Genomic DNA, 23,353 nt, shown 5'->3' with positions numbered 1-23,353 from the left:
CAGGCTCTGAAAAAAGAAAAAGAAAAAAATGACCAGAGGGAGAGGAGCTCTTCACCTCGGCCAGAGGTGAAAGACGCAGAGAAGCAACTTGATTGAACCCTGGAATTAATGGTTCCACGTGAAAACCACAAAGCAAGTGGTGCACGCAGCCAGTCACTTACTCAGGCCGCTTCAGACGTCTGCAGAAACATTTCACTGCTTAGTGCATCTCTCTGAAGACGGTTTCTAAAAGCTTTTTAGTAAAACAGATGCATTACCTTCTTCTGCTCACATTAGCGAGGCAATCAAGCAAATGGAAAATAAAGTACAAAGACACGGTTCCTACGTTTTAGGAATTGTTGAAACTAAGTCATTATTGGCTCTCATAGTTTTAAATGCTGTGCTTCTAATACTCAGTAAAATAGACATTTGCCATATATATATATATATCTATATATATATCTATATATATATAGATATATATATATACTTTTTTTTTTTGGTCTAAATGGTATAAATGTTTTTCATAGTGACAAAGGTTGCACCTGTATTTTTCTGTTCTTCAAAGGTTTTTATTTTGCATTTGATTTATATTTAAGTGTGATTTCTTGACACCTAGTTTCACCAAGTACATCATTTTAACTCATCTGTATTTTAGCCAGGGAAATACAATTATCTTTTTCCAAGAAGACATCCGACAGATGAACTGGTCAAAGTTATTAAGAAATAATCAGGTACTAAATCCACTGTTGCATCTCGGCTCCACAAAGAGGTCATAGTGGTTCCTTCCCTCGGTAATTGGAAAAAAATTTTAAAAGCAAATCTTTAGCGATGCTGCTTCAGGGCATTTATTTCAAAACCTGTTTTGTGGTCACAGACTGTGTTGGTTAATGTTGCATTGAACAGAATATTAAAGTCTACAGCTGATGAGAATTTGTTGTTAGAGTCATACAGCCATTGCAGTGTGATTTAAAGCTGTGTGGAGATAAAGATGTAAAAGCAGAACAAACCTGATAAAATGGTGATATCATAGACATAAAATTCACAATTCTGGCTGGACATGGGACAACTTTAATAGGAAAAATTGTTAAATTGCCACAGTTTATAAATTCAATAAGGTGAAGTTTGGAACTTCATGTAAGTGTTTTGTTAAGACATTCAGCGATCTCCAGGTTTCAGCCATTTGATCCAGACCCTCACCCTCAGATGAACAGATGTTGATTTTGAGGTTCAGGAACAATCCAAGCACCATCAAGGCTCAAGCCCATCAAACTGGAGACAACAGTATCCCTGTCAGGACCAATACAATGAGTCAGGGACAAAACTGGTCAAATGAAACCAAGGAACTTGGCTGTAAAAAGCATCCAAAGAGCAGAAAGATAATGAAATACAAACTGAAACCTTTTGACACAGCTAAAAATTGTATCTGTCTATATCGCCAAGCTAAATCCTCTCTTGAGAAAAGCTTTAGGCTGAGAAGAGACATGCTGAACTGTTTGCCCGTTATTACAAGAAGAATATTTAGAAAAGTCATGTTAAGGCTTTAAAACGCAAGAATACCACCTGCTATGAATTTTGGTGGCACCATCTTTGTCAATAGAAAGTTTACATGCTCCAAAATATACAAAGCATACTAAAGATAGCATGTCTTAATGTTTGAGCAAAGATTTCACAATCTCCCGCTTTCTCTTTAAGTATGTAAAACTGGACTAGCATGTTTCTTTTATCATCATTCTTATGGACGTAGAGCAGAAAAGCAATGATTTGGGTCCGTCAACAGATGTGGTTTCACTACCACACGCTTCCACCTGACCTGTTAAGATTCAACAAGAACAAATCAATAATCAACATGCACAAATAGAAAAGCCTTATCTCGCACTAAAGGCTACAAACAAAGCAGGATTTCCAAATGGGGGCTGGAATCTGAATAATAATCTAATTGGGTTGTAATGGTGGCTCATTACCAGAGAACCTCAGGGTGGCCCGAGAGGTCGACTCTGCAGAGCAATAATCTGATCACATTAGTGTTGAAACAACTAATCGATTAGACAATGATTAAAAGATTCATTAATGCGGAATTTCATTAATAAAACAATTGTCTCATCACATTTAAGTTGAACGGTTACCTGTTTACTTGGGTATTTGTCTCACAAGAAACTACAAAAGGACAACAGTTCAGACCTCAGTAAGAAGAGACTTGAAGATACCAGAAACATTGCAAGTCTACACATATACAAATCAGCACAATTAATGTAAACCCATATCTGCTCTGTTTATAAACAAAAAAAGAGGAATCCTTGGTGCGTGAGAGAGAAAGTCCAGATGTGTTCAGTTCACAGAGTGTTGCTTTGAATGAAACATCAGACAGTGCAGAGCCGTACGCTGGCTCTGCACTGTGACAAACAAAAGTTTCCATGTAGGCTACCTGACTGTCCATTAACTTGTCATTATTAGACAATGCAAAATGTGCCATAAGTTTACTTTATTATGCCAATGTGTACTTGAGGGTTTTTTTATTGTTGTTGTTTTATTTACAGGATTTTAATTTAAATTTAAAGTGCTGGTAATATATTTATAACTTGAAAAACATAAGAACAAGGATTTTTCTTTTTTATTCCATATGCATAACTTTTTTCTTCTTACTTTTTAACCTTTAGATTCACTTTTACGGTGTTGAACCACAAAGCTGTGCTCTAACTCAAAAGCCTCCACATCGGTTTTTTTCATCAAAGTCAGAACTTTGAGACATGTGGAAAAATCAAAAGCAGCATAAAAAAAAGTACAAAATAAAAGGATTTAACCCATGTGCATGAGTGTACTGAAGGCAGAAACAGGTGCGGAGAGCTGAGAAGAAAATGTGGTTGGAGTTCTGTGCATCAGCATGAACACATCAGAACATTTACTCCCACATGCAGGGATATGTTGCACAAGATATTTATCCATTAGTGTGAAGCTCTAAGGTCTTTTTGTTTCCAAGGACATGATTCCCTCTTTGCAAAAGTAGTTCTTTCACATGCAAATGCTGAGTCATAGAATCGGGTCCAGATGACCTTGGACCCAACGTACATCCCAGAGAACAATGTGAGCTTCTTCAAAAAGAAGAGGATGGAATCAAATAAACACATAAAGACCCAGCATCACGCCAGCAATAGAGCAACTTTCACCAGATCTTTTCAATTTTAGAGAACCTCTCCTCCCTACTCAACAATGCTTCAAGGCTGTCTCCATTATTGAGAGATGCTGTGAAATCCATCCATATTCTTAACCATTCTCAGATGGAAAGGTGTGTTTCTATAACAACTGAGATCAAGGAGGAGCAGCCCGGCTTTTGACGTTAACATTTAGTGTCTGCACAGCAGGGAGCAGGAGGGGGAGGAGTGGGAAGTCAAGGAGACGGCATGAAAGACCCAAGCAGGAAGCCAGAACTGAAGAGAGGCTTCTTCCCATATCACATAACTTCTTTACTGCCCTTTTGTTTTCTTTTCTTTTAATAGCGAGACGTCTTCTTATAAATCAATGCCGTTATGCAAGGTAGAGAGTGTCCTCCTCCAGCCAATAAAAGATCCCTGCTGCATAAATGACTACTGACACATTTCATTCCATGGTCTCCTGCAGAATTACATAACTCCTATGATTCCATCCATGATTAATGCAAAACTGGCAAAATATAAAAACTGAAGGGAAGTTTTTACTCATCCTTACTCATCCATATTTATGCATAGCAACCAAAACCTGTTGGAATAGGATCTTAGAAAGTAGAATTAACCCACAATAAAATACCAGAGCTCCCAAATTTTAACCAGCTGTTCAGTTTCGATTACACATTGACCAGAAATAAAGTCAAACTCTTGAAACCAATGAAAAGCAGCTGCGGCTGTAGAATAAAGGAACCACTGTACTCTGGGGCTTTACGTCCATTTTTAACTACAAAAACACTGAAACAGGCATCACAAAGCTTCTAGACGTTTATGCCAAGCTAATCATTTAGTATATGAATGAAAAGAGCAATGCAAAGTTTGAAAGGTTGTTTCCCAAAACAGAGTTGCAACCATTAAATCCTATTTGCTTAGCAAAGCTGGTTAAAGCTGGTGTCAATCATTCCAAGCATGTACGTTTTCTTACTGAACAATAAAAGCCTAAAGGTAGGGAAATTAAGAGGAATGTTTATTACTTTGGTGTGCTCCTGTTTTGATTAGTGTGTGTGCCGGGGTCAAGGGTGTAAAATTCACATTGTTTAATGGCCTCAGGTCAGGGTATGTTGCATTTAGTGTCATCACCGTCTCCTAATTTTTTCAGTCTGTAGAAATCCACTGATCATATGAAACTGACATTTAAATTCCCTATCACAACCAAAGGAATCAAGCACCCGACATTGAGAGGTGAGTGAATCTTCGCCAGCGCAGACAGAGCATTTGCATAAATGATGCTATGGAGTTTTTCTACAAACGTTTAGCACAGTGGTTCTTAACCTGGGTTCGATCGAACCCCAGGGGTTCGATGAGTCGGTCTCAGGGGTTCGGCGGAGCCTCTGCCGCGGAGGTAAAGACACACTGTGTAAAGTCGTTTTGACGCCCCGCTTTGCCATCACTTGCTGCAGAGGATCGCGTTACATTGCTTAGCCAATCAGAGCTGCGGAGGAGCACTGATTGAAGGAGCTCCACTCTCAGCATGAATTTGAACTTGTGTCTTTAATTACTTCAGGAAAACTCACAGTTTTTACCAAACTCTGTAGCTTCCGGTGTACTTCTAAATCTGCTCCTTAGTCGCATCTTTTCGGGGTTGTTACTGCATCTAGTGGCGTGGAGGTGGTAACACAACTAATATAATTTCATTACTAAATCAGAATACCGCAAAGTCTTTATTATTTATTATTAATTTTTCATTATCTTAAGAATCTAGAGCTAATTAAATTATCTAAACGAGACCTTAAAGTGGCTCCACAGTTTCTCTCGATGGCCAACCTGTTGAAACTGTGGCAAATTTGGGTCATTCCTGGACAGTCAGCTCAACTTTGCTGAAAACACTGACTATATTTTGAAGAACTGTTCTCAGAGACTCTACCTTTTAAAAAGACTTAGTGATCTTGGGGTGACCCAATTAGACTCTAGTTGGGTCACCCCCATGTCTTGAATTTGGGGGGGGATCATATTTTCTTTATCACTACAGAAGGGTTCAGTGAATGCGCATATGAAACTGGTGGATTCGGTACCTCAAAAAAGGTTAAGAACCACTGGTTTAGCATGATCAGAAGAGGAAGAGGTTCTTGTTGTGGAATCGCACATTTAGACATATTTCACCAGGTACAGTCACATGCTCACAGCACCTTTGTAGCACTTCAGGAGACAGACTTTGCTTTGATGAGAGATATTGTGGCATTTCAATATTACAAGATTTCATGGTAACCTTTACCACAAAGTTATTATCCTTACAGCACCAGTGTGGGCAATCTTAGTAATACAAAGGGCAGTTTACACCTGGCACAGCTGATAGTGACGGGTGTGAAAGAGAAGAGCAAGAAAAATGTCCACTAGTCGATGTCATTGTTCCAGTAGCACTTTCTTTCCTTTTACTGTGAAGATCTACTCTGCACTGACTAATGTGATAAAATATGACAAAAAGAAGCAGGAAATATTTCATAAACAATCAATAAGAGCAATCTGGATTCCTGATTCCCAGCATGCTTGATGGTGGCCAATGATTATATCAGTGATTTTCTGTCAAGGGCGGTCAGTATCAATAATTCTCCCTTTTTATCTGGTTTTTGGCTCAGCGATTTCTAACTATTAATTATTATAAACAGACCGTAACAAATTTTTACAGAGTATGTGTGTAATGATGAATACATTTCATCATGAGCAGCATATATACAGGTTTTAAAAGAAAGAACAATATTACATACCAGATTTATCTATTTGGATATCAAGGGATCGCCTTTTTTACTTGCTTCCTTTTCCGTGACATCTTTCTGTCTCACTATTAATGTTGCTCATTCTTCTCTGCATGTCTGCTTATTGTGAGCCTCCGCTGTTAAGGTGCTTTTGGGGGCTTATTTCATGTCTACAATGAAAATGTTGGTACAAATTACATCAAGAGATCTGTTAACCCTGTAATTATCTGGGATAGTCAACCATGTGTCATAAGCACACATAAAAACCAACTTACATCTCTGATGAAGTATTCCAGGGTAGCGTAGGCAATGGCAATGCCGTCATGAGTGCTTGTGCCCCGTCCGAGTTCATCGAGGATGACCAACGATCGTTCTGTTGCTTGAGATATGATCTCTGAGGCCTCCGTCAACTCCTCCATGAATGTGCTGCGGCCTTTGAAGATGTTGTCCGAAGCCCCCATTCTGAATATCAGGCAAAAGAAAATAAAGTTTACGACAAACCAGGCAAAAAGTCTGTCCGGTTTCCAGGCATTCAGAGTACGATTTCACCATGTACTCCTGATAGAAATAAAAAGCTAAATGTTTACATCTGTCAACAAACTACAAAAATGTTTATTGGCTTCAACGTTAAAATAATTCTCGTTCACCGAGTCAGTGGAATAATTGAATGAAATTAAAAAGCGTTGTTAAAAATTGGGAAAAAGTAAAAGAAAAAAAAGAAAAACCAACTCCAACATGTTGCCCATTCCATACTTGAGGCATCCCAGCTGTTTTGATCAACTTCTTCCTCCAACAACAGGACATTTTTACCAGAATAAAGCTAGAAATTATCCCCAGGAAATAATATTCTGTCCTGATAATTTGCATTTCTCCGAAAAAGCAATTAAACTAATTTTGATATCAGACAAAGAAAACTCGATTAATTACAATGATTAATGGAAACAAGTGCAGGTTTAGGGTCAGGAATAGAACAGCTCACATATCTGCAGATCCCACACATACTGGACACAAACTGTTTAGAGTTTTGCCTTTCGGTAACGGAACGTTATTTGCAAAAATATGCCATGCATACTCATCAACCTTGCTTTCCTCTTACAAAAACACTTGATACATATTTACAAAAGAACATGATTAAAACATTTACATTGTTATAATAGAAACGTGAAATCAAAGTTAAATTCATTGCTTGTGAGTATAATCTTGCTGAATAAAGCCAATTCTGGTATCTGTCAATGACTTTGTTTTACATTGACAAAAAAAAATCAAAAACAGAAGAAATTCATAAGGGGGCAAATGCATTTTAGAGAACTGTATGCTTTTGCAGGTTATACATGAGTGTAAAATAATTCAACAATCTAGCACAGAAAATATCCACACTCGCACTCTCTGGAAGAGATTCATAAAGGCACAGAATGTACTGAACTGCCTCCATGTAGCTAACAGCTGGCAGACCATCGGTGAGAGTATTCACACTCTTAACGTAGTGTGGATACGTTCAAATACACACGTTACTGATGTTAACACAAAAAACAGCAATCAGTCTTATCTGCCACTATAAACAGCTCCTTCTCCACATGCTTTCAGTGGACAAACCAGAGCAATGACTGCAACAAACAAAAGACGAAAAGAACAAAATGCAGACCAATATTTATTTCTTATATTTTTCATGGTTGTGGTTTACAGATAACGACAACCCACCACTTTTTGTCTCAGAAAATTTGAATATTAAATATCAACAAAAGCAATATTTTAAACAAAAAAGGCCAAGCTTCTGGAAAGTGTATTCTTTTATGTGCACTCATATAGTAGTTGGTTGGGGCTCCTTCTGCATGAATTACTGAAGCAATGCAGTGTCGCATGGAGGCAAAATAAAACCAGCATCTCAATAAAGGTTGTTTGAAGAAAGCAAAAAAGTTACCTACTATTTCAGCTTTTTCACAACATCCCCTTTTTTTAGACGTGCATGGATATAGTTATTGATTTTATATGGACCCAAAGGCCACGTAAAATCTATCAACTGTTTTCAGATTACTGACACAACACCAACATACTGATATCCTCCCAGGTGTAAAAACCTTTCTGAATGCTCATCTGGGTTCTTGAAAGCAAACAAGAAGTCTGTATTTTCCTTCATCCGACACAAACACCTGACCGAAGCCCTTTTCCAGTGAATGCTTCTCCTTTCCAAGTCGGTCTTTTTCTGAACCGACTTTCATTCATTCCTGTGAATGAACCACAAACGGCCGTCAACATGGTTGCACTACACATGCCTTACAGGAAAGAGGCGTGGCAGGCATGCTGCTGCATTTCATTCTCATGTTCTGTCTGAAAGCTGACCGGTGGCAGATCCACACCGAGAGGCAGAACGGATAAACAGAATCTGACGCCAGAGATCATCTACTGAAGAGAAAACGCAGCAACTCTCCACCAGCTGGGTGCCCTGCTGCTTTGAATGAGTCCCTGACAGAAACTCAGATTCTCAAAATAGGCTCAATTAGTCAACATCTCATATCTCTTTTTCTTCTTTTTTTTATTGCCAAATTTCACTTTATCTTTGTATGAAATGCTCTCAAATATTTCCATATTTTATACATGAATGACAACAACTTCACCAGTGGTTGTCATTCACCAGTGGTGAATGACAACCACTGGTGACTGGACCAGTCACCAAAAGGTCCAGTGACTGGACCAAAAGAAGAGAAAATACAGCTAGTGTTTAGAAACCGTATGTATGCTTGTGTCACAAATAAGAGACTAGAAAAATAAGAGATGGAAAAATGGCTACAGTAACCTGTCATTACACCAGAAGTATGCAAAATACATACAACTTGTCAAATCCTACAGCAGGTAGTAATAGTCTGTCAAATAAAATCCTGATAAAAGGCACCTTTTTTTTCTAAGTTTGCAACTTTAACCTGACAGAATGTGAAGTTTAAAGGGTAATTAGTATTTTAGTCTTTTTTCAAAGCACCATGTAGCTACTGAAAACCCATCACAACACCCATTTAGTCTTTTCTTTATGCAGAAAAATTATATTTTCCAAAATATGAGGACTAATATCAAGAAATAAAACAATATTTAAAACTTAAATAGATTTAATCATTGGAATTTACATCTGTGGATTTCTATATCCGTGGACTAAATATAAGGTAGCACTTTACATCCCTTATACTGAAATCTTGGAGGCAATGTTCTGATTCATGCACAAAGTTTAATGCCTTGGGATTTAAAAGAAATATATAGTTGAAATAAAACCATCAGTGTGAGTTGCACATAAAACGAAAGAGGCCAAAGAATCCCCTCACACCACCTGCAAGAAAGCACATCCAGAGTAATTCTACAACTCTATAAAAACTCACACTGACCGTGTCTTTTGAACTCCGAAACAAGAGACGAGTCACTTTCTAAATGCAAGGAAGAGATTTCAGCAGAAGGTCTAATCACAGCTCTGAACGCGTTGTCAATTAAAGGTCGTTTTAAAACAGTTTTACATCCTGCTTCCCCTTGCTGTTTCCATAACAACCATGGAGCCATGGAAGAATGTGCTCTGTAACCTTCAGGACTCGATACTGACAAGCGAGAACAGCAGCTGCATGCATCCACATACAAATATGCATCTGTCAGCCAATATGAAACAACACACACACGCACACACCATCAGCCATAACAGACATATAACTGCTTAATAGCAAAGAGGGCAGAAAAATGATAAGACTCTGCAAGGCAGGACAGAATTTTAATCCAGATTATTCTCTTTGTCCTCGTTTATAATCAGTCATCTGGATCAGCCCAGATAGGATTTAACATCAATGCACCCTCCCGTTACTCCAAACCCCCCAAAAAAATCTGATCATCCCCCTTAAAAATCACCTGCCAAGCGCTAATTTACATTTTCCCCTCTCTCATGTGACGAGGCAATTCCAACTGCTGCGTTTATTATGGCTGACACAGCAGTAGGAGCTGATTGAGCGTTTATCATGGAGACAGATTTGCCCCAGCATCATAACCTCTGATGGGGAGAGGATAAATAGTCTAATTAGACACTGACAGGATGAGTGAAGCAACAGAGGAGGAGAGGAGACAACAGCAGATACATGATGTGGGTGTGTTTCGCCTCTGGAAATTAATTATTCGTTTCTGAGATAAAGACAATATTAACATCTATATTGCAAATTAAACAGTGAGCTAAAAAAACAAAGGCAAAAAAACACAGTATCATCTGGGTAAAACAGGGAGTACTCTGGGCTGTTTTAACTTTAAAAAATTATTAAGATGTAATAGACCCCAACTTAAAACTATTTACATCTTCCAAAGCCCTGTAAAAAATGAGAATGAACTGTAACCCCAATTTAAATTAATATTATTTTGCAATTGAAGAAAAGTGTAAATAAAGATAGTGAACAAGTGAGTGTATGAGCAACCAAGAGCGACAGACTGAAAGGGAGAGAGAGAGAGAGAGAGAGAGAAAGAGAGAGAGAAAAAGAGTCAGAGACAGAGAGAGAGAGACAGAGAGAGAGAGAGAGAGAGACAAAGAGCGTACAGTTCGCTGCCATTGGACTTTCATGCAAGAAATGTTCACTGAAGTGACAGAGTATTGAAATGTGTAAGATATATCAAAGGTGAATATAAATTAACATAAAAAATACATAATAATCATAACCTGGTAAAACCTGACAATGTTGTGTATATTTTAAGATATTCTACTGCAAGCTAATTATTTGCAAAGGGAAAAGGTGTTGTGATGTTATACACATGCTGTTTTATCTAATCTTTTATGGTTTATCTGTAATTTTTCTCATGCCTGTTTTTATTGTAAAACACCTTTGTGGTTTTGCACTTGTGAACAGGTTGCTACATAAAGAAAGTTTACAAATTTTACTCACATAAACACCCAAAGGTAAATGGCCTTGCATAGATTGCGCTTTGTCAAGTCTGAGGACTCCAAAGCATTTTACATTACAACCAGTCAGTCCCACATTTACACACTGATGGTGTGTGAAGCCACAGTTTGTGGGGAAAACTGACGAAAACGAGACCGCCTGGCACAGTTTTGTATCCTGTGTATCCTCACTTTCAGTTTGAGAGAAATGTAATTCATATACAGTCATATCTTCACGTTAACTTCACATACCCAAGCGTTTTTCTTCAGTTCTCAAAGATAACTCCACACATTCAGCCTCTATATTTACAGACCCCAGAAGCAGCTAGTACAGGTTAAAGATCCAAGCTTGCAACCCAAATCCCAGATTGTTTCTTTTAAAACTTGAGTTTGAACACATACTGCAGACAATCTCAGGCTCCCACTGGGCTGTTACATGGGAACATGCTTAAACCCACAAAAAAGACAGTTGCACACATCTGCAAGCCATTAGGTCTAATCACAGTCTGCTGCAGCAGGAGAATAACGGAGACCATATATTGGCCTCCACTCTATACCAATATGCAGGGAGAACTGGAGGGCTTGTAGTAACTCTCATCATATTAAGAATAATGATAAAATAGAAAAAAGCTTGCAGCAACAAAGCCTTACTGTCTGACAGTTTGTCTGGCAGAGAGAGATGAATCGAGGCGTATCGAACCAAGATGGAACAATAAAGTCAGCTGTGTCGAACAACTATTGTTCATTTTTTTCCGTTCTGTTGCACACCTTCTCTGAGGTAAGCAACAAAATGGATTAAAAGGGATTTGTCTGAGAGTCAGACCTAAAAATAAACTCAGTGGTGTCACAGGCAGGGAAAGTGAGATTAGTTTTATGAGACGTTCAGGCGGAGAGACGTCTCCTTCTTCACCAATGTCCTTATAAATGATTGCCTAATAATGAACCAATAAAGAACGTTTAGTAGTGAAGGTGTGAGTTATTAAGCATGTTTACTGTTTATTGAGAAAACAAGAGAAAATCATATAATTAAATAGTGCAGCTTGAGACTTTCCGTTTGACATGCATGGTTGCTCAGGTTTGATCACCGTTAATTTAACTGACAAGATAATGGGAATATCATCATCTGCATCACCTTTATTAAAGACAAATAGGTCCATATTTAAAAATATATTTAAAATATGAGTAAATAAAACAAACGGAAATCAAAACTATAAGTCACACATTTATAAAAACTGCTCTGGGCTTAAACCTGACTGAACTTTGTGTAGAATCCAATAGTGACAGGATGATGTTATTTGGATAAAGACAGGAAATCATTATTTTATACTTTTATTTTCTTTTTCCATTCTCCTCCAGACTTGGAAAATACTGAAATGAAATCCCATGCTCTTCTAGACTTGTGTGGAAACCCTCAATAAATGAACTGTTAACTTTAGTCCCTTATATATAATTCAAGTGCAATCTCCATGGTAAAGGTCTCCAGCAGCTTTTTTTTTTTTTTTTAAACACAGCTTTGTCTCACAGCAAAGCTGCTCATTAATCCTCAGAGAACCTGAGAAATAACAAGTTAACCTCAAATTTCTGCAGTTTTATTTTTATCTAATCAATCATCAAATGCACTGAAACAAACCCAAGGCTCTATCGCAGAGATTCAACCACACAGGAAAGTGAAACCCAAAGCATGTGCAGCAATATCTCTCCATTCAATTTCACCATTCAATCTTTATGTGTTCACACAATCAATTATAGTGAGTCTTTGACATTTGCTCATCTGCATATATTAGCAAAAGTCTTTGCAGAGAGGTTGCAAAGGATCAAACTAATCTCATCTAACAAAGGCATCAGTCAGGAGGAAAGGAATAAAAACACATTCGACAGCATCGCATATAGAGCAGGGGAGTTAAGGAAGACATTGACGTTTTTCTTAGAGTAGATACTTCTAGTGGAATAAAATATACACCACACGTCAGCAACAACTGAAATAAATCACACATACAAAGAGATCAAAGGGAAGTGGACAACAAATAAAGCAACTGGTAAAAGTAAAAACACACAAAAAAGGGAGAGAGCTGGGGGGAAGTATTTAATAAAAAACAGATGAATAAAAATATATAATTGGACAAAAAGCCAGCTGGAATCGGAATCAGCATTGCTGTCACGATTGTGAGCAAAAATAAGAAATGTTATTCGTATGTTCATCCAACATTTTCATATGGTTAAAATGCAGGTTGTAATGGTGCAATACAAAGCTCTGTGAGGCAGCTTTCCTTCAGTTAGAACTGGGTCTATGTAAGTTATGGTGGGTTAGAACATGAACAGTACCAGACACCGGTCAGCTGACGCCAAGCTTACAACCACATCAGCACAAGAATGGTTTACACTCATGGGATGCAGTAAAAAACTAACCATGAATGAAAATCTTTAGGATTGCATAAAGCCGAGGAACTTTTGCAAGTCGGTATGGGAATATTTTACTAAGTCAAGATGTTGTAGCATGCGGACAGGGTCTCTGCGAAGAATTCATCTATTTTTGTATAGACAAATATGCAATAATCTTTTGTAGTATTTTTTTTTTTCAGTTACGAGTGATTTGCTACAAGTTAAGAAATCAGGGAGTGTCTTTCAAGTTACTAATTTCTGGCTTGTAATAACTCAAGGCAGGAATGAGACCTGAATGTGTGTGAGCTTGTGGCCGTACCTGGTGTAAATACCGTCCAGTACGCCCAGACAGGCCTCACGCGCCGGGACGTACGAGCCCATCTGGGCCATCACGCAGATAAGGGCGACCTGGCGGATGTAGGAGCTCTTGCCCCCCATATTGGGCCCTGTGATTATCATAGTTCTCTTGCTGTCACGCTAAAACAAACAGAAAGAGGAGAAGAAGACACCAACTGTGACTAGAATGAGATATTTGCATGCTTGCACGCACAGCTGAGGAGGTGGGTGGACTGAAAAAGCTTGGCTTCTCTTCCCACAGCCTTGTGCTTCTGTTGCAAGATTAACCTACACCCACTCGAGCGCCGAGCGAGGAAGTCAGTGTGTGGGTATGCGTGTGTGTGAGCGTGTGTCGTGCAAAGCTCTTTGTCTCAGAGTTATTTGAATATGTGCGTGTGTGTTTGTACCTGTAATGTGGTGTGGTTGGGAACATACTGGCCGTGCTCTCCCATCAATAAATCTATCGCAGGATGTCTGCCATCAGTGATCATTATCTGGTGATTATTTTCACACACCTTTGGCCTGAATAGAGAGAAGTCGGTGAGAGACATCAACACACAGTAGAAACAAAACTCAGAGATGATGTTCATTTCAAACCAAAGTTTGCTTGTTAGGGTTGCAAAACACTGACAGTTTGCAGTTTAGGAGCTGGTGAATTTGTAAAAACTGTACAAATATTAAAAAAAAAACAGCAACAGATGCCCTAAATCTGAAATACAAATAAAAAGGACCACTGATCCTTTCTTTTTATCCTTTTAAGTATCCGAGTGGATAATGAAAATTGGGAGCACATACAAAAAAAACAGAAAAGAAGTGAAACAGCTTCAGATCAAGATGAAGGATTTTCGATAGTGTGGAGAAGAGACCCTGAAAGAGGACCAAAGAATCTAGACAATCTATCAACATAATGATAAACCTATGATCCAACCACGTGAGATGTAACAGAAGAGAAAATGCTGTCCTGTTTGCAAATGGGTTGTACAAAGTATTAACAGCAAGGATGCAAATAATTCTGACAGTGATATCCCTGAAAATACTGACATGTAAACAACGGAGTGAGCAGCAGTGGTTTTAACTGCTGGGATTGAAAATGATTCAATGGGACTTTTTTGAAAGAGAAAAAAGACAAATATGAATGTAGAAAATAAAGCAGGAAAATGACAATTTTATGTCTAATTTTGAAATTAGAGCTTAGATCCATCCATCCATTTTTCCAAGTTATCCTGGACGGGGATCAGGGCTGAAACATCCCCCTTCCTGCTCGTTCTGATGAATCCCAAGGTGCTTCCAGTCCAGGACAGATTTATAATTTCTTTGGTGCCGTCTTGGTTTACTCTGTCTATTCCCAGTGGAACATGACTGGAAAAGCTTCAACAGGAAATAATCCAGAAGGCATCATTCCAAGATAATAGAACCATCTCACCTGACTCCTTTTGATGCATAGCAGCAACAACTTTACACCAGAATAACTAAGCTCCTCCTCTAAGGCAAATGCGACCCATATCTGTCATTTTCACTGCAGTCTGAACGGCCCAATTTTAATTATTTCATCCCCCCCAAAAAATCCAGTCGATTCCACTTTAATATGTTGCAGTGAATCTGATTGTTTTCAAAGAGTCTGCGAGCTGAACGGTCATGTCACATTTTGTCCGGGTTTTATGTCATTTATGTGAGACATGCATCATGATTTTGCACCATAAGAAGCCAGTCGTGTTAAATCAGGACGTAAACAATGGCTGAAAATGACTGTGACATTATAAAAGAAGTCTGTGTCACTGGAGCGAATCAAATCACAATCCCACCACTTCTGGCTCTGACTACACATCCAAACAGACGTCCCTACTGAAGTTACGGTCAATGCTCCACAAAAGGCCGCTTCTAATAGTTGTGCTTTCTTTTTATTAGCTTCCTTTGACCTTGTAATGATCTTGCGATTTATCCAGGGAGTGATGGCTCCTTGAATCAACTTTAAAATCATATATAAACAGCTCCATCATTATTGCTTCCTTAAACATTGCATCTCTGAGTGACGTCAGGTTTGGGGACACAAACCGTTCACACTACAGTAGTCGGTTTCAATAAGTAGGCAAAAAATTGGATTTGTGCATAGTTCTGTGTGAACATAGCCTAAGGCTTATTTCAGCCACCATACACAGAAAGTTCATTTCAGCCACTTGAATGCAGGATGTTCTGGTCAGGATCTTATAACCATAGCCCAGGGTCAAAACACAGACGGAGCGGTGAAGTAAGAGCTTTATGCTCTGTGAAAGTTGGGTTGTCTCATGAGACGTCTTCCTTTTCCCCACCCATGAGGCTCAATCCTCTTTGACAGGCTTGCAGATGCATCTTTCTTTTCCTGCTCCAGAACTCTTCAAGCACAGGCTTTCAGCTTTTACAGCTGAATGCAACATTTAAAACAGCCAAAGTGAGAAATTTTAAGTGAGCTGAGGTTAAAAGGAAGCTGCATGAAAGAACGCATTCAGTGCTACGATGCGGATGGAGGAAAAAGCTGAAATCTAACGTGCAGAAATAGACACTATAAAGATGGTTGTGTGTGAGTGAGTGGGAGAGATGTTGGTGTTCTGGCAGAGCACAGTGCTCAGCCCGGTGCATACACCCACATACAGCCTGTCGGAGTCTATAGGACACGACAGAGGACAACCCCCCTCCCCACCACCACACACACACTCATACACACACGTATCCACACAGAGAAGTATTAACAATACCCCAACACACACACAAATATGCATGCATCAATATTTATGGTCAGCATAAGAGGAAATCACCTGCAATAATTCCCTTGTTTGGCCACCTCAGCCAATGAAAGGAGGCAGTCCGTGGTTGCTAGGTGACTAATAGCTCTTTTCATGGTGTGGTAGTGCTCCCCAAACTGACTACAGAGAGAGAAAGAGAGAGGAAAAAATGATTTTCAAGTGTAAATTAAGCTTAGTGAATACAGGTTTCAGAGCAGACGGCTCTGACAGGGTGCTTGACTTAAACAGACCAATTCTGGCAGGCAGAGAGCTGTGGACGCATACCTCTGAACCGCAGACTTGTTATGAGTTTTAACAGTTTTTTATATGAATTCCTGATAAGAACTGTGTGTGTGTGTGTGTGTGGAGTTGCCTCTGTCGTACTCCAGAAATCGGGTCCACTCCCTCTGGCAGTCGAGCAGCAGCTGCTCTCGGAGCTGCTGCAGCTTCTTGTAGCGTTCAACCAGGAGAGGAGAGTGATACCTGCTGACAGTCTTTGTGCTGCAGAGGAAGAGGAGGAGAACAAGCATTAAAGCCCTTCTTCAGGAATAAAACAACTGGATCTTGATACCGCAGAGCTTTTTACCGTGTGTGTTCTTAGCAGAGGTGGGTAGGATACCCAAAAATTGTACTACAAGTGTAGCACTACTTTGACATATTTTTACTCAAGTAAAAAAAAAGAAAAAAAAAAAAAAAGTTTTCCAAGAAATTACTCAAGTAGGACTAAAAGAGTATTTGGTAAAAAGTTTACTTCAGTAATCATTCAATATTTAGAAATTATATCAAAATAAAAGCTTATGTAAAAATGTTGGTATTTCAAAGACCTCAATAAAAATGATTAATATAACATAACTACAAAATAACAAAATAATTTTTCCAAATCAGTTTCTTCCGATGTAAAACTTATTAAACTTTAATGAAAACTGTAAATATTTATCTGTCTTTTTTTGGTAAAAACATGTTTTTTCTTCATTCAGTGAAGTTACTCACCGGGAGTATCCAAAAATTTCACTCAAATAAGAGTAACGATACTTCATAATAAAGCTACTCAAGTAAAAAGTAGCTTAGGAAAAACACCACAAGTACATTTTTCCAGAAAGTTACTAAATGATAGTAAATGTAATTAAGTGAACGTAACTACTTAATACCAAACTCTAGTTCTTAACTATCAATTTTAACCTTTAAAATTTTCAGTATGCTGACTACTGCAGTGGGTTTTACTTACAGGTTTCAGAGTAAAGGGGGTTGAATAGAAATGCAGAGCAACCTTTTTCAGATTTTTTCCTTTCAATTCATAATTATGAGCAAGTCAGTGCTAGTCTATGTCATAATTTTCCAACAAAATAAAACAACATAAAGACTATTAAAATTTTTACAAAACACTGCCAGCATTTGTGGCAAAATTTTAAAACTGACCATTTTTGTTATAAAAAGAAAGGGCTAGAACATAGATAATCTTCAGGTTTCAGAGAAGAAACTGCAGCAACAACAATGAGCATTTACTCTCCACCCAGCTGATATTGAGCTGATGTTCAGAGTGTAAATACGGAACATCAGCAAGCAAAGACATTGATTTCAACAAACACAGAGATAAGGCCAGTAGCGTAGACGCATGGATTCCTTTTTTCTGGTTGCTATCTTGCAAACCTTTCGGGAATCCAGTCGCCTCACGAGGAAAAGAAAAGAGTTCAACAACAACCAACTTTTCCTGCAGCAAAACGTGATGATTCAAGGTGCGGCTGTGTGGGTGAAACGAATTGATGCTGAGAGGAGGTTTGCAAACAGCTCGCCTCTGGATGCTCAGTAAACCATTCCCGAGAACCATCTGAACAGCAACGCTAGTGCAAAAATGTTTATTTATGCAAACACACACAGTTATCAAGAATCTGACTGTCACAGCAATATTGGATGTCAGGCTCCTGATTTCTAGATGACTGCATAACTTTATCTGTTATTTAGTTGCTTTAATTCCGGTCAAATTTCCTGTTTAGAGTTATTTTGTTGCCTCGAATGATTTTCTGTTGTTGTAAATATTGGTTTTTAATATCGGTCCAGTTTTACTTATGGCATCAATACCAATATGTTAAAAATAAATCACTGACTTTGGTTATTTATTTGCTTGTTTCCTTGTTTGTTTTTAATTCCCTTTTCAGACGACATGACAACATGTGTTTCTCAGAAAGGAGTCGGATCTGCTTAGGTCCTCCTAACTATCAGATTATGGGTTTGAATCATCTAATACATATTTTATTTCAACATAAATGTTTGTATCTATCTGAAAATTACAAAGAATCCCAGAAGATGTGCCAGTCCAGTGCTTCAGTGTTTAGCTTTGTCTGATAACAATGGAAAATATGAAGACAATAGGGCATTGGAAAATGTTTGAACTGGGATATTATTTTTAGAGCACTTACCACAAGACTAAAAACAAAACTGTTGTAAAACCAATGTTCTTTTTTGCATTTATTTGGTATACTTTAGAATTACAAATACAAATTTCCCTCTGGGCTCAATAAAGTCTTAAGTTGAAAGTCTTTTATTTGGCATGTTTCAAAAAGATTATCATTCTTAATGAATCCTTAAATTTTAATTGTTTCAAGATCAAACAAGCTAAATTTTTCATCTTCTTCTTTTCGTCTCAGTTCCTTATATAGCTCTAGATTATATCCCAAATCAACATCAATACTTCTCTGCTGTTTTTAATATTCATTAAAACCTCAAATAAAATTGCAAAGTGTGTTTTAAAGGACTTGAATTTGATCTTGATCTAGGCCAAAGTGGTCTAAGTACAACTATTTCCAGGGTTTAGTACAGAATAGAAATAAATTAAAATAATCTAGAGACTCAAGAATCTAGGTCGGGAATTTTAAAATGGAAAAACTAAAGGAAAACCTGTAAAAAGTGTTTGATTGTTTGTTTCACTGGTAAGTGAGCTGACCTGCTGATTTTGACCCAGTCAGGTGGAACGATTGTTGACAACGAGTTCTTCACCTCAATCAGAAACTGAAAGCAGAAGAGAAGGAGGGTGATAAATCAGAGCAGAGAAAACAGGCAAAATAATGCGTCAGCTTTGCTCAAATCAGACAAACACAAACAGTTGGGACTTCGACCCAAATAGCCAGCTGACCTCCTCCCACCTCCCCCCCCTCTCCCAGACTCACACACCTCCTGTCCAGAAACTGAGACGTAATCGAGCGCGGGGGCCTTCAGCACCAACCGGACCTCTTTGCGGTGGGCTTGAATTTCAGCGAGGACAGACTGGATTTGGTTCATCCTTTCCTGCAGCGTCGGGAAGCCAGACAAATCTGAGAAGAGCTCCGTCTTATTCCCCGACCTGCAGAAACAGCCAATTTAAAGGTGACAGCTGCTGGTAACACCTCACTCTGCCAATCTTTGAGTTCACAGTTTGACAATCTGAACCACCACAACAAGAAAAAGAAACATCCTTGTGTCAATATATAACACTCTGATGCCTTTAACTGCGGCACTCGGTGCCAGCTGTCAGAAACAGTGCGGAGCATCAGCTTCAAGCAGCACCTTCAGAAAGTGTCCAAATGGTTGGGCACATGGCATTTGATACTTTTGGGAAGGAAAAAAATTACATGATTTCAGGAGTTTTATTGTGGATGTCATCATAAGCAGGGAGTCCGGCCCAGCCGTCACCTTCTGGGCTTTCCCTCTAAACAGATATAAACGTCTGATTTTGAAGACGCTCCTAAATAAATCTCTCACATATTCTTTTCTCTCATCATTGTATTGTATTGTATTTAGCAAAAAGAAATAACTTCGGAAATTGTAACTGACCTAAGAGAAATTTGGTCTGATTTAATTTCAGGCAGTTAAAAAGAATATGTTTTTTTATTCACCGTATGTAAACTTCTGATTTCTATTATATTGAACACCTGAAGTCAACAAAAATGTCAAATGATCAAAATGTGTAAAAGATCTGAGGGTCTGAAATCAGTTTTTTTATTAGGATGGATTAAAAAAACATTATATTTTTTTTATACTACATGAATTAAAACAAAAAAAAAACCTCTTTTGTTTGGTTTATAAACACAACAAGCAATAGAAAAAGATTTGTTCACTCCTTTATCCATCAAAACATGCTTTGATGGATAAATAGAGATAATCTTATTTGTCTTGAGTGATTTTGAAGAACATTCAAAAGTCAGTCAAACAGTTTCTCCTCGATAAAAACCCGTTTTCTTGTCCTTAGGTTCAACTTACTTTGCTGCTTTCTCATTGAGCACCTTGAGGAAGCCATGGGCCGGAGCCAGCAGGTCAGGAGTGTCCAATAAGAGGCTCCGGAGCAGCGAGGAGCGGATCTGCGCCTGGACAGCTGGGAGTAGAGCCTGCAGTTCCAGCCCAAGGCGAGAAAGACTGCTGCAGATGAGGAAAAACTCCTGTGTGGAAGACTGCAACACATGGAGGAAAACGGCAGCAAAACAACCAGCTTAGTGGTGTCGTACGTTGTGATAAAGATTTCTTCTGTTTTTGCTTTTTTATCACAATGACATGTTTTGAATCATCAAACTAATTCCAGTATCAGAAGAAGAAATCCAGAGTAAACACTTTTTCACAAGGAGTAAAGGTGAGCCACAGACAGACCTGTTAGAAAAACATTATTAAATAGAACCTGCCTGACTATATGAAGTAGGATAAACAATCTCAAAGTGCAACACAGCAAGCCCCACTATGACCTAAAAGATTTAAGTGTAACAAAAAATGCAGAATGTGTGATTTATTCAGGGTTTTTTTTGGCATGGAATGGTGTGTTACTATAAAAATAGAAAGATTACATGAGCTGAATGTGACATAATAAACCACAGCCTGCCAGCTTTTACAATATTACGGTAAAATAAATAAAACCCATTTCTAGCAGATAGTACACAACAAAAACAAATATTGTAAGAACACATGAAATCATAGATTAGAGTTCCACCTGCAACATTTCTGACCAATATTTAATGTCAGACAGTGATTGAAAAAAAAAAAAGTTCTGTCTTTTAGTGTAAAACATTTGGTTTCCATTGAATTTATCTTGTTGGATGGACTTTCAGTCGTTTTGCCCAAACCTGACCGGTGCCATGATCTTGATGATGGTGGAAAAGAAAGAGTAATGAGAAAAATATGAATTAATCCCACTTATTGTCAGTAATGTACAGCCACACTTAAAGTCTTTTGCATCAGGCTGTTCCTGTAAAAGATTAAAAATATTGCACCTTCACGTGTCAAAACTTTCATTCAAAAATGGAAAAGTAAAGGCTTTAAATTGTGTTTAAAGGCAAACGGTTTCAGCAATCCACATGATGAGAAATATAAAATCAGTCAACCTTAAAAAAACAGCAGCCAACTGTTTTCTACCATCAACATTATTGCCATAGCAATTAAATTAAGTCAATATAAAGCACAAATCAATCTTTTCCCTGGGAATGGCTCTGACGAGAGAGCGTATGTCCAATATTATTACAACTAGTCCGAAGCCTCACATCAATAACGGTCACTCCGCCGGGGGTTTTGGTACTAAAGGCTTCGCTGCGGTTTCAATGCTGCCCCACGTCTGCAGCCCCCACGTTGCACTTTTATGAAAAACAAACAGAGAGCAGCAGAAGACCACAGGCATGCCCTGCCTGCCATTATGTCAATGGAGCCATTGAGACACAGGCCATTACACACAGACCCATTTATCTGCAGATGGGCAACATGACAATTAAGGCCCGGCTCCGTGTGCTCGCTGTGTGTCCACGTTTGAAGACATCAGATCGTTTTCTTTTAACCCCAAATGAAGGAGACAGAAAGATGAGCACGAAGCAATACATGTGTGCCGCCTCACGGACAAACACACACAAATGCGCATATGGAGACAGAAGAAAAGCATGTGGCACTTCTTAGACGGGTCTGGTGGGAAATGAGGTTCTGTTAGACAATCAGGGAAGCGACAGTGAGGTGACTGCTCCCTCCTGTTGATCAAGTCTGCCATTAAAAAGACAGAACAATGGAGATGAGAGGAAAAAGAAGAAAATTGTTTTTTGTCTTTGAGAGGGTCAGACCATATTTTCAGGTACTTTTTTAACCATCTCTGGATGACAAAGCTTTGTAGCACACAGTTAAATAAAATATGCATCTAAGTGTTTTTGATTACCTTTCCATGATATATGCTGCAGATGCCTCTCTCCAGATCAGGCAAATGTGACAGCAGAGATCTGATGGAGTTCAGAGTTATCGAGTCTGACTCCATCATTTCCTGCACAGCATCCTGTCTTTCTGCTATACACCTGCAGGCGAGAGGAAGGAGGAGACGGGAGGAAAGAAAAGAGGTGTGAATTACAAAGACGGGCTGAAAGGCGAGGAGTTAAAGCCATCGAAACAGTCGAGCTTCGCAAGGAGCAAAAGATATGTGTTCTTAGAAAAGCGGAATCCTTTCTGATTGAAATGATTGCCGCTGATTGGATTCTTTATGAATTATTGCAACCCAGCTGATTGCAGCTACAGTGCTGCGTTTAAGTGCCAAACAACTCCTGACTTCCTACAGTTTTTCATATTTTGTCACATGAACACCTCAGAAAAAGGTCCAAGCAATTATACTGCAGATTCTGCCTACAGTTTCCGTTTCACACATGTGGCAGACTGCAGGAAATTCTCAGGCTGAGTTTTATTCACATAACTGGAAAAACTCTGAGGTGAAAGCTCTGCAAAGCAGGCAGGAAGCAGGAGAGAAACCGAGCTGATTCTTACAGTTAAACGTCTTGCAGAGTCACTAATATCCATTGAACTTTATCACATTTTGTCACACAAACTTTAATGTGTTCTATTGTGAGTTCATGTGCTGTCAATCAATTAAAAAAAATCTAATTAATCCCCAATCTTGACTTTGTTGGCTTGAAATGTAAAAATGCACATTTTAAAAAAAAAAACAGTTTAAGGAAATGTTTTATTGTCTCAAACCAAACCTCTCAGGTTTCATATTCATTTAGGTTAAAAAAAAGGAGTCTTTTTTTTTCAATCGTAATTAAGAAATAAATTATGATATAAAACTGTGACCTTAAACCAGAGCAGCAGTAGCAACAATGTTTAGATCAAAACATATGTATCTGTTAGAATGGCCCAGTCAAAGTCTGGACCCTGAATCTTATT

General features: G+C 38.5%; 1 protein-coding gene across 3 annotated transcripts in view; it reads right to left on the bottom strand.

Moving 5' to 3' along the window:
• The window catches only part of msh3 (mutS homolog 3 (E. coli)), a 41,422-nt gene that overhangs the window by 5,882 nt on the left and 12,187 nt on the right, over positions 1-23,353 (bottom strand). Inside the window, exons 13-22 of one of the 3 annotated variants that reach the window (XM_016674059.1) lie at positions 22,362-22,494; positions 20,447-20,634; positions 19,382-19,550; positions 19,155-19,219; positions 16,601-16,717; positions 16,250-16,357; positions 13,868-13,982; positions 13,444-13,601; positions 6,142-6,328; positions 6,013-6,036 (exon numbers count right to left, since the gene is read on the bottom strand). In XM_016674059.1, coding sequence (XP_016529545.1) covers positions 6,031-6,036; positions 6,142-6,328; positions 13,444-13,601; positions 13,868-13,982; positions 16,250-16,357; positions 16,601-16,717; positions 19,155-19,219; positions 19,382-19,550; positions 20,447-20,634; positions 22,362-22,494 — 1,246 coding nt within the window. In that variant the 3' untranslated portion in view covers positions 6,013-6,030. Of the gene's footprint in view, positions 1-6,012; positions 6,037-6,141; positions 6,329-13,443; positions 13,602-13,867; positions 13,983-16,249; positions 16,358-16,600; positions 16,718-19,154; positions 19,220-19,381; positions 19,551-20,446; positions 20,635-22,361; positions 22,495-23,353 lie in introns of those variants that run through there. The other 2 variants (XM_007557480.2, XM_016674058.1) reach the window with 2 other exon arrangements.

The sequence above is a fragment of the Poecilia formosa genome, unplaced genomic scaffold (genome assembly GCF_000485575.1).
Source record: "Poecilia formosa unplaced genomic scaffold, Poecilia_formosa-5.1.2 Scaffold89, whole genome shotgun sequence".
Lineage (NCBI taxonomy): Eukaryota > Metazoa > Chordata > Actinopteri > Cyprinodontiformes > Poeciliidae > Poecilia > Poecilia formosa.
This window is presented reverse-complemented; position numbering and strand designations above follow the sequence as displayed.